The sequence below is a fragment of the Barbus barbus genome (assembly GCF_936440315.1).
Source record: "Barbus barbus genome assembly, chromosome: 22".
In the NCBI taxonomy this organism is placed as follows: Eukaryota; Metazoa; Chordata; class Actinopteri; order Cypriniformes; family Cyprinidae; genus Barbus; species Barbus barbus.
Genome location: NC_136750.1, coordinates 21,487,235 through 21,499,448, shown reverse-complemented (window position 1 = coordinate 21,499,448; position 12,214 = coordinate 21,487,235). Strand labels below are relative to the sequence as shown.

The 12,214-nt window shown below is 36.2% G+C and overlaps 1 protein-coding gene across 1 annotated transcript; it reads left to right on the top strand.

Moving 5' to 3' along the window:
• Positions 1-2,834: 2,834 nt before the first annotated feature.
• LOC306888678 (thyrotropin-releasing hormone receptor-like) lies at positions 2,835-8,897 on the top strand (the record flags this gene model as incomplete). Its single annotated transcript, XM_079447101.1, has 3 exons — positions 2,835-3,220; positions 4,147-4,564; positions 8,202-8,897. 3 exons carry the CDS (start codon positions 2,835-2,837, stop codon positions 8,895-8,897), a joined length of 1,500 nt encoding a protein of 499 aa, XP_079303227.1.
• Positions 8,898-12,214: the final 3,317 nt, after the last annotated feature.

Below are 12,214 nucleotides of genomic sequence, written 5' to 3'. Positions count from 1 at the left end.
ATGTAAAATAAATATATTAAATATTCAATACACAAATATACTGAGGCATACACACGGGGACACTACTGAGGTCATACAGGAGCAAATTATAAAATTACATAACTTTTCATCATTTATACACATTTCTCAAAAGAAATATTCGTTTATTTAGTAGTAGAACATTTTGTGAATGCATTTTTAATTACAGCTACACAGTGTACCTCAAATCACTCGACACACGCATGAATGACCGGCTATTTCGTCCACCAGGGGGCGCTATTGTGATGAAGGGACCAATAGTTGAGAAGACTTCCAGTTAAAGAGTGCATTTACTAGCGCTTCTGTACAAGATCAGATTATTTGCTCGTCATGTCAAATACTTCATATCAGTGCATGTAGTTTTTCATCTGGGGTTTACAGATACAGATACAGGGCACGAGAGCTGTTTTGGTTCCAAACTACAAGAATGATGTCTGGTAGGAGACGCTTTATTCTCTATCTTAAGAACTTATCGATGTCAGTTTCCTATAATACGCAAATTTTAAGTGATTTCTTTAATCAGAACTTCATTCCTAAAAGTTTTTTTTAGACAAAGGTGTATGTATAATATGCACTTATATTATTGCCTATTTTCCAAGAGCTGCGCGTTTTACAAAACTGAAATTCTTCTAGCTTGTTTCGTTCAAGTCTATTTTAATATAATATATAAAGCTGCTCAGGTAGAAGATCGGTGCTAATGTTTACTAACGTTTATATAGTTCTATAAAATATTTCATTGAACTGTAATATCGCCATATAAAAATTAAAGCTGAGCGTGTTTTTTTTTTTTTTGGTATAAATCGAGAGGTTCATAAATTCATAATCTTTTAAGGCGCCAAAATATTTTGCAAACTGGATGTTGCTACAACAACTCGCTTAAAAACGGAATGTTGCTTTAAAAATGTTCAAAACTCTAAATTATTCATTATGAATATTTCCGATGTATTAATGAAACGTCTGCTTTCCTGTTCAGGGACACATTTATGAGACTGTGATTTTCGCACGGACAGTATAGGCTGTGGCTTAAATCTAGTGAGATAACTACCTAGACAGCGGTTTTATGCATGTACCATTTTGGAAGCAGCCTGTGGCGTCCCAAAATGCAGTCTAGGTAGGCAGCTCACTAGGTTTTGGAACACAGCCGTGTTATTTGCCGTAGAGTGCATTCTACTGATTTATGATTCTGGTAGTGATACAGTCAATTAGGAGAGCTAAACAAATGTTTCATAGCAGCACTTCTGAATCTCCCATCATCTTCGAATCAAGCCCAGAGAAAGAAAAGGAAGAGCTCTCTTTTATAAAGGCTAAGTGACAGCAGAAATCTGATGGATGTTACAAATGCTGTAGTGCTTCTGAAAAACAGGTGTAGCCACACATTATTATTTGCCATTTACTTTATTATATATATATATATATATATATATATATATATATATATATATATATATATATATATATATATATTATTCTAACATGTCCCTTATATAAAAATCATCTTTTTTTTTTTTTTTTTTATTCAAGCAAAGACAGCATAATAAACATTGAGGGGCACACACACACACACACACACACACACACACACACACACACACACACACGTGTTCCTCTTCATTTTACATGATTGGAACCCGCAGTGCTCTTGTACATATCTGCACTGCCAGAGCAGTAATAATGGAATATGGAATAGAGTAAGATGAATTCCAAGCAGGGTTTAACAGGGTTGGGAAGTCGGGATTGAGTTAAATGACTTTTCACATCGTGTCCACCTCAATTTATTAGAGTAGCCCCGAGAGGCAATGCAGTCTTATTTACAAGGCAAAGAGACGGTTGAAAAGAGCAACAGATGTCTGGATTTTTCAAGCTCCTGTGAACAACGTCTTGACCCCATTTAGGGGCTTTAATGGATTTCAAAACACAATTTTCAGACTAGAATTAATGTTCAAATATGTTATCAAAGAATATTTGTGGTAAACATTGTGTTCTTATATTTTGATGAATATACAACAGACTTATACCATTTGGTGAAATATACACTGAAAAAGAGTTATTGAGGTAATTTGAATAGTAAGAAAAAAACAATATAAAGGTTGTATTTGATTTAAAGATCATTGGATATTAAATATGCCATTTGCCACAGCAGCTGTGTGGCTTTAAGTCTTTCTGTGATTTTCCTGCTTATCGTCTTGCACCACTAAAAATGTCTCATTTGAATAATTAAAAGCTTTTCATCCTGTCTCAATAATGTTCAGAGGAAGTCCTAAAATCCTTACTAGAGTAAGTGTTATGGGAATATTTGTAAAGAGTGTCTGCATCATGGTATTTTAATATGTGATGCTCCCACCTCAATGTACGCCTTATCTTTTTGCGCCAGATGAAATGGACTGTTATTTAGTAATTAACCGACGGCTATGAAATCCTCTTAGCAGTGATTGAGACTTGCTTTTTCCCTGCTGACTTCTGCAATCTTTTATTCCAGAGTGATCAATTGGATGGACGCTTGCATTAACGTGGGAAAAAAATTAGCCTCTGGAATTCAATGCGGTGCTTTTAATGGAAGGATACTGTTACAGAAGAAATAATGGGCTGCGGTCAGCAGATGAACATCATTATGCTGTTGAAGCCAAGAAAATTAAACAACATACTTAATAAGAGAAAAGAACATCAATAAAAGCTGGAACTGAACAGACAGTTTTTTTCATATTCAATCTTTTGAATATCAAAAAGATTATATTCTGCTTTTTTTCTCCACCACCAATTTGATTTCTTCCTGTTTCTTCACATCTTATATGTAAATACTCACATCAAGAGGACTAATCATGCAGGAAAATGTGAGCTCCAGAATGGACACCCCCACCAACATCTCCCTGGTGGGTTCTGGGGATGCTGTGTCCGAGTCCCTGGAGTATAAGACGGTATCTGTGTTCCTGGTGCTGCTGGTGTGTGGTGTGGGCATAGTGGGAAACATCATGGTCGTGCTGGTGGTTCTTACCACACGCCACATGCGTACACCCACCAACTGCTATCTGGTGAGCTTGGCCGTGGCAGACCTGATGGTCTTGGTGGCCGCGGGTCTGCCGAATATCTCAGAGAGCTTGATGGGCACCTGGGTGTATGGTCATGCTGGGTGCCTGGGCATCACCTACTTCCAGTACCTTGGTATTAATGCGTCCTCCTGCTCGATTACAGCCTTCACTGTGGAGAGGTAAGACCTAAAATTAAGTAACATAAAACTAAAATTAAATGGCTCAGAGCTAGACTCAACGTCTGTAAGAAGACTTTGATAGTTATGTAATATGAAAGTAAGTAAAATTTTATGAAGATAATAAGATAAGATAAATGCTCTAAAAATTAATATTGCTAGTTTTTTTGGCTCATTATTATTAGGTATAAAAAAAAAATTGACATGATAATTTATTTTCTTTTTTTGCCAAGGAGGATTTAAGCCATTTAAATATCAATATTTAGCCCTCTGGTGGTCTGAATTTTATAAAGGTTTTACTTCATTGGAATGGTATAAAACTTGGTGAGTATTGTGGCACTTGCTATATAAAGACAAAAAAGGCTAAATAAATAGTCTTAAAAATTAGTCTTACTTATGATCTTTAAAGTAAAAAAAGGAAAGAAATAAATGAAAAATACAGAGCAAATATTTAGGGTACAATTTAAATAAGCCACGATGACGTACGTATGCCCGAAAATACTCTTATAAACAACTAGAGAATACACAACCCTATTATATTTAGGCTTATACATGCATCTAGTGGTTACACAATGGTATTACATATGACTTTCTTTATTTTTTCCACCAGATGGCTCCAATCAAAATACCTTTGCTTTACTTTGTAATGTTTTTTTTTTCCTAATATTTGTATTATTTTATATAGAAATCAGTGATGCATAGAAAGAGTCGTGCAGTCATTTGAAGAGAGTTTGTCTAGTTAATTAGAGTTTGTCTACCATTAAATCCCTTCAAAACACAAAATGTTAAAGAGGAAATATTACTTTAACAAATCTGTTTTGGCTGATGAGAATCACAAGTGTGCCTCCTAAGTGAGAAATACTTTATATAAATATATTAAATATATTTCAGGAAATAATAACCATTATTATTTTATCGTGGTTCCACAGATACATCGCTATATGTCACCCAATGAGGGCTCAAACGGTTTGTACGGTATCCCGAGCCAAACGTATAATTGCCGGGGTGTGGGCATTCACCTGTGTATACTGTATGCTCTGGCTGTTCCTGGTGGACATCCAGGTGAACCCTGATGGTCGTGTTCAGTGCGGCTACCGCGTCTCTCGAGACCTCTACCTGCCCATCTACCTGATCGACTTCACCATCTTCTACGTGATCCCGCTGCTCCTGGCCATAGCTCTTTACGGTCTCATCGCCCGAATCCTTTACCTGAATCCTCTGCCCCACCCACCAGATTCAGGTACCATTACCGCCCCCACTCTCAGGAGGAGCTGCAAAGAACCAGTGGACGCCGGAAAAGCGGGTCGTCAGGGACGCCCAAAGAGCGCGCTTTCTTCCCGGAAACAGGTGCGTGTGTGTGTGTGTGTGTGCGCGCGTGCAAAAGTTTGTGTTTAGACAGTTTCCACATTAATTCCACATTTTGATATCCACTGAGATTGCAGTTGAGGGCAAACGAGGGGCAGTTCTTCCCTCCTGTACCGTGCCTTATGATTATTATCTCATATTTGTTTTTTGAAAGGTCAGTTCTCTTTTTTATGAGAATAATGTTTCACTCTACTAAATGTCAGTTTGTGAGGAGAAGAATGTGTCGATATTTTTCTGGCGGAGATTAAAATAGTGGCCTATTTAAAGTAACTGACAAATTAAATTGGCAATATTTAGATAATGAAATCAATCTTTTATTTAATATTATATTTTACTTGGTTGCATCTTAATTAGTAAAAGCCAAGTGCCTAGAATTTTGCATAAAAATTAGAAAAGATACAGTAATTGATACCTAGCTGCCTTTGGTGGCAGTCCTAAAACTTAACAACTGCAACAACTAACACAGCGCAAACCTTGGTGTCCGATTTGTGAACAAATGACTCCTATACACTGATTCTTTTTGATGATTCAGTCAAAAGAATTCTCAGCTTCGAATCTGCTTGCGAGTAAGAGGTTTGAATCAGAGTCACTCAATCAGAAGCCACATTCAAATTTCGGCTATGTCTGATTATAAATGACTGTTACCTTCCTATTTATTGACTTGCTGTCTATATGACAATGCTTAATTAAAGATGCTAATCTTTATGTAGTGAATGAGGTCTAATTGTACTTTAGGATAAGAAAAAGTCTGTTTGGGTGACATTTTGGAACCATTACCAACACCGTTTACTGATAGCATCAAAATAGAAGTAATTTATTCTAAATGTTTTCTAAATGTAGTCATTTTTGGTTCGGAGTTCTGTATAAAGCAAAATAATATCTCTGCACACCTTCATTTGTGCAAATAAACACATATATGGATGCAGACCAAACATCTGAGCTCATTATTTATTATGTGAAACTGTACCTAATGGCAAAATATCATCATAAAGCAGATCATCAGGATCTATCATCAGAAGAGAGGCATTAGGGGCCATCAGGGTACTATTTGGGTCTACATTACCGTCACTACATCAGCCACAGCTGTGTTGTGACTCTGGAATAATAGACTCTGTGATAGATCATAGACATTAGAGATATGATGCAGGCAGTGAGAAAACAAAATGCATGAAGTCATGCAAAGGTCAAGTATTTCAGAAGATTTTTGCCCTGAATGAAAACGAATATAAACAGTCACACAGTTGACAGTGACTGCTGCTATCTATCTATCTATCTATCTATCTATCTATCTATCTATCTATCTATCTATCTATCTATCTATCTATCTATCTATCTATCTATCTATCTACTAGTTGACTACCCAGGTATTTTAGTATCACTAAGATATTTTTATTATTATTTTCTTAAAATATTTTGATATTTTTTAGTGTTATATTTTTCATTTTAATTTTAGTCAAAATTTTAATAATTTAGCTTTTGTCATTTTTTATTAGTCTTTTTGTCAATATAGTTTTTTTAAACTGATTTGTAAATAAAAAAAAAAATAAAAAATAAAATAGATAGACTAAAATAAATATTAATGTTTTAATTTTATTTTACTTAAGCTAACATTTATTTAATTTCATGTAATACATTTTGTACGGTACTAGTTTTAGTTAATTATAATAACCCTGACAGATATACTTTTAGAGATATACTTTTAGTTCTGAGACTTTAACGATAGTTCAGTGATATAGATCTAATGAATTTAATGATAGATTCAGAGCATCAAACAGATAAGAATGGATAATATCATGCAATTCAAGACCATTCAGTGACCTGACATGCACGTGTCCCTACATTTACCACGAGTGCACTTATGTGTGTGCGGAGGTGTTCGCGTTCGTCTCAGATCAAAATCTTGAAGATTCAAGAGTGCCCCACTTGAGCGGAACATTTGCATAATATGATTTGTGATGTTCACTCAAGTATGCTTAATACTCCAGGAGATTATGCTCTTTGAGGTTATAAGAGCTGCTCCCTTTCTTCCGTTTATGTACCTCGATTACGGCGCACCTCCAGCTCTTTGATCACTACATCTGCAAATTTTATAAAGTTCAATACGATTCAAGATGCCTGTGCCACCACGGTGGTTGAGTGAAGTTATCTCTCCTATGAATCTGATAAAGTCATCACTACAGTAGAGGCTCCCCTTTATTTAACCTAATCATGAGTAGTAGCCGGCTTTGTTTGTGCTGTGTTAAGACCTTGTTTTCCATTGATAAGCAATAACAATAACCAGATATTTCAAATGCATATTCAAATTGTCACTGCCAGTCATGCAGTCATTATCTCCTGCTTTGTTAATTAAAGGAGCTCCTCCCAGCCTCACACAGCTTCAATTAGATGCTTTGTTGTGCAGACAATTTTGTCATTATTATTGAAGGTCTCCGTCACTGGTTGTCTATCTCCAGCGTGAGACAATGAATATGCTCGAACCCCACAGGAGTCCCTGTGAATGTTAATGGGACGAATTTTAGTATGTGTTTGTCGCTTGAAATGAGCACTAGGGAGGACTGCTTTGTTTTCTTTGACAGACAAAACCTGGTGTGGATATATTCCACCCTTCTCACAGGGGTTCAGTAATGTTTGCCTGTTAACTGTCACTGGGAAGGCAAAGATGATGTTTGACTGATGTTTGATGCAAGACGTTTGAGTGCGTCTCGTCTTGGTGTCTCTCTCTGTCATTCTCTCCACTACTCCCTCTGTTTGCATGCCATGGACTACATTTGCTTTAATGCAACAATAATGAAAAATGCCATTTTTTCTTTGAGATTCAGACAAGGATGAGTTTCAATTGAATTCAAAGCACCCAGTCTAAGCCTGTTTGTGTATTTTTTCTAAATACCTCTAGTCTAAATACATGTGCTTTAACAAAAAAACATGCAAGTGCTGCATTGTCAGTCCACATATTATTTTCATTGATCGTGTACATGCGTTTTTATGCCTTGAAAACAGAAATATTTTCAATGATTTATTTTTTGTGGTGCATTGAACACTGTTGTGAATTCTGCAGATTTTAATATAAGCATGGTCTATCGAGCTATCTAACAAAGATTTCCTCAAAATTGTTAAAGCGACTTATGATGGTTTTGAAATTATTAATAAAACGCAGTAAGCCACAGTTTTTGAGTAGACATATTTTCATGAATTTATAGTTACATTATAGCTAATTTAAGCTATTAGACCTATATTTAAATCTAAATCCTAATAAATTATTTGCTGTAGCTTGTTTAATTATTTTAAAAAAGCAGTCACATTACTCCAGTCTTCAATGTCACAAATCATTTTATTATACTGTTTTCAGTTTTCTTTAGCGAATGGAAAGTAAAAACAAAAAAACAGCATTTATTTTAAATAGAAATATTTTGAAACATTATACTTTTTTTTTTACTTTTGAACATTAGTGAGAACATATGTATGCAAACATGCTTGCTGTCATTGTTAGAAATACTTAAAAGGAAGTGTATACATGTGGAAGCTTATACTAAGAATACTTTTAACCTATGTCCATTGCTGCATATGTGATTATTTATGTAAAACCTCAAAGAGCCACTTTTATCATTTCTCACCTCTTTAGGTCACTAAGATGCTCGCAGTGGTGGTTGTGCTCTTCGCCCTGCTTTGGATGCCATACAGGACCCTGGTTCTCATTAACTCCTTCGTGAGCACGCCATACCTGGATGCCTGGTTCCTGCTCTTCTGCAGGACCTGCATTTACGCCAACAGTGCGATCAACCCTGTCGTTTACAACCTGATGTCCCAGAAGTTTCGCTTGGCCTTCCGTGGGCTGTACCGCTGCCATAGTGAAGATGTGCACCAGCGGACGCTCTCAATGTTCCAGAGCGGATACAGCCTTGGAAGGGACCCCCGAATTTGCAGCAACACCAACGGCACACCTAAGAAAATCGGTTCAGTCACTCCTGAGCAGAAACCAAGCAAAGGCATGGAGATCAACAAGGAAAATATAGACAAGCTAATTAGTGATGGCGTAAAAAATGAGATTGAGGCAAGCTTCAAGAAAAACGCAGTTGAAGACTGCAACATAGATGAACTGAAAAGCTCAGTTGACAAAGAGATGCCTATAGTGGAGAACGTGGACATGAGCAAGATTAATGATAATGGGAAAATAATGGAGGAAAGTGATAATACTGCTCAGGATATTATCGCTGACATGAGCAACACAGAGCAGACACAGCTAGTCACCGATGAATTCAAATCTACTGTGGGGAAAGCCAAACAGAATGACATAGAGTTAAATCACAGCATTGTATAGATCACTCCACTACATACTGTACATATTTCATTGAAGTGGCAGGGTTGATCAGTAGAGCCTGGTTGTTCATTTTAAAGCCAGATCTTGGAATTCAAACTTGTATTTACAGGCGTCATCCTCACTCTTCAGTGGAGGTGGCAAGACTGGAGCCACTCTCTCCTCATAATTTACAAGTGGAACCATTTGGCTGTCAGCACCAGCATCACATTCCTCCTAATGCTAGAGCTTCAGCTAGGGGTGATTAGTTTGTTACAAAACATATTATTTTGAAGAAACATTTAACATCTCATATTGCTGCTGCTTAAAAATATAGACACTGAAACAGCACCCATGAGTCTTGAGGCTGAAATAACCTACATAACCTTTAAAATCTGAACTAATGTTAAAATAGGCATCATACACTTGCCGACTTTGTAAAGGGTTACTGAGGAAAAACTAGACATCATACACTGAACAACTGAGGATCACAAACCACCAGACTTTCAAGACATTTTGAAGAAAACATGCAGAAACATACGCCTCATATGAGATGCATGACAAATGAATGCAATGTGTGCTCTAAAATCAACTCAAAATATCAAACATGTTTGACATCCTTCGACAGAACTATTGCTAATTCTTCCAGACTGCAAGTCTGAGCAAATTAAAGTTTATTCCAATAAGTTCAAACTGGGCTTTTCCTTAAAGGGAAAGTTCACTCACCCCCATGCTGTTCCAAACCTGTATGACTTTCTTACTTATGCGGAACACAAAAGAAGATATTTTGAAGAATGTTTCATTCCAACACTATCTCACGACCAATTCGTACATATTTTATAAGGTGGCTAATTCGGACAAATTCATATGACCTCACTCGTACGATTTGTCTACACCCCAGTGACGGGTAGGTTTAGGGGCGGGGTTAGGCATAGGTCATAACAACTGGTCTCTTTTTTGATAATCTGTTTCATTCAGATATACATCACAATACAGGAGAAAATATCTGTCAATACTTCCATTACATCACATTACATGCAGTCTCACTTGAGTCTCCTTTAAAAGAACCAAATTCTTTCAGTTGACCCAAAAGTGATCTCCAGTCAAGTCAAAAAAAGACACAAAACAGTGGGGCTCCTTCACTTTCAAACTACAAACTAAAATATTTAACTAAAATCTCAGCCTTTTAATAATAACACAAGGTCATATCACAATTTTGACTTGAATGTAAGTAATTTTGCAGACTTAGCTCCAGGATGTGTCTTCTCTCAACACAAAACCTTTTTACCCACTTTGTGTCTTCAAACTCAGCGGAATGAGAAACAAACAAGCCTCATCCTGCTTTTAAAGCACAGACAAATTATCCCTTAAAAACATGCAGGATGCTACAGGGCATAAGATCCATTTAAAATGCTTTTGTCCAACAATAAGGCCCGAAGCATCATGACACACTTGTGTTTTCCCACAGCCAACATTTGCCATCACTGGATGAATTCCATAATACGCGGAGATCTAATGCCTCGCCATTTCTTCCAGCCCAAATAAACAGAACCCGTTCTGTGTGCCCAGAGGTATGTCTGAGCTTTTTAGACCCATTTACAACCTAGTGGAAGATGAGCGAAGCCAGGCATCCATTTGTCAGGTGTAGTTATTCATCTTTTTATGTGGAGCGCAAGAAACACCTTCTGCGCAGAACAGAGCCGACGGTTTCTGTTGAAGCAAGCAGACAGATGTAACCATAAATCATCTATAAACAGAAACAGATCTTTCCCGGAGGAAAGCAGTGGAGCTGAAGCATATTCTCAAAGCACTTTGTTGTTTAGCAAGTGCTATTTTGTGTGTTTTAATGCCTCGTATTTATACAGAAACATATAATACTCCACATCGGTGTGATTATCTGTCATAAATCAGAATTTCCTGATGTTGTCATGACTTTGACAGTCATTTTTAGTCGAAATGTGAACCCTGTGTTGTTATTTTAGTACGCCATTAAGTCTAACTGCTCTCTCAAGTGTTTTGTTGTTGCTCTGGAGAAGAATGCAGCTCTGCACTGAAGCACTGTTTTCAAGATCAGTTAAATATGACATTTATGTACCGTGAATATGCTTACTACAAATATGTTTATTCATTTTCTGCGTATAATTCGATGTTTTGGGTTTATATCATCAATGTAAAGAGACATTCGAAAGAACAAATGTATTATGCTTAACCTATGAGTTTTTAGGTTACGCTTGTCTCTTTCTCATAATGTTTCGCAATTGTTGATTGCTGCGGTTTTTACTCTTGTTTCTGTGCCAGGAGTGGATTTCCTATGCAGGCTGATGCTTCACTTGGTGTTGCCGAAGAAGACATTTCCAATTTGTGAGCCTAGCGAGCTTTATTATTAGCAGCTATTTATACATAATCTATTTTGAAGACCATGGTTGATATTGTGTTGGTATTGCGATATGAAGCTTCTCTTTGCTTTAGAGTTGAAGCCCGTTCTGTGTTTGCTCAGATTGTAATTGCGAGTTGAAATCAGAGTTATGTGCAAGTGATCTGTGAGCATGTTCAGTTTCTGCTTGTTTTTAAAAATAGAAAAAACATACATATGAAATCTTTCTCCTTGCTGGTTTCATTTGGCATCCTATGTGAAAATTAAAGCTGGATACAAGTGCAGAATTTTAATGAGTTGTTGATTTATTCGTGTTGATGCTGCCACATGTCCTGGAGGAGAAAAAATATTACTGGTTGCAGAAAGTCTAGTAATGATGATTTCACATTGTATGTGATCTTGAACATTCAACAGCTTTGGTGGAACTGCAATATGAAGCGAATGAGTCGATATCAGCTTGTATTAATTCTGAGGATTTACATATGGGTCAATGACAAACAAGGATGATACAAATGAGAAATATTTCAAAAATGTAGTTTACAACAAACGGTCTTAGAAATGTAGTGTTTGTAATGCATTTTTCATCAAATGTTTCATACTAAAATTCTTTCAGCTCACCATCTTTAATACATTGTTTAAAAAACATTTACAACTTTTAAAATAAAAACATCAAAATGTTCCTTTTACTAAATGATAGAAATAAAAAAAAACTTTTAGAGACTAATCAAATTTTTAGGGTGTGATTATGTTAGTAATGATGTTATACTACATTTACTATATTTTCAGATAATGATATTTCAAAAACTACAAAAAAATAAAAAAATCAGGCTTATATCACCTAGACATTTTCTAAATGCATCTTATTGATCTTACTGTAAATGATTATTCCATATAAATGTTTTCTTTCCTTTTTTTCCACCAAAATGTTGATCTTCAGAAACTCGATCTTCCTTACATCACTTACACA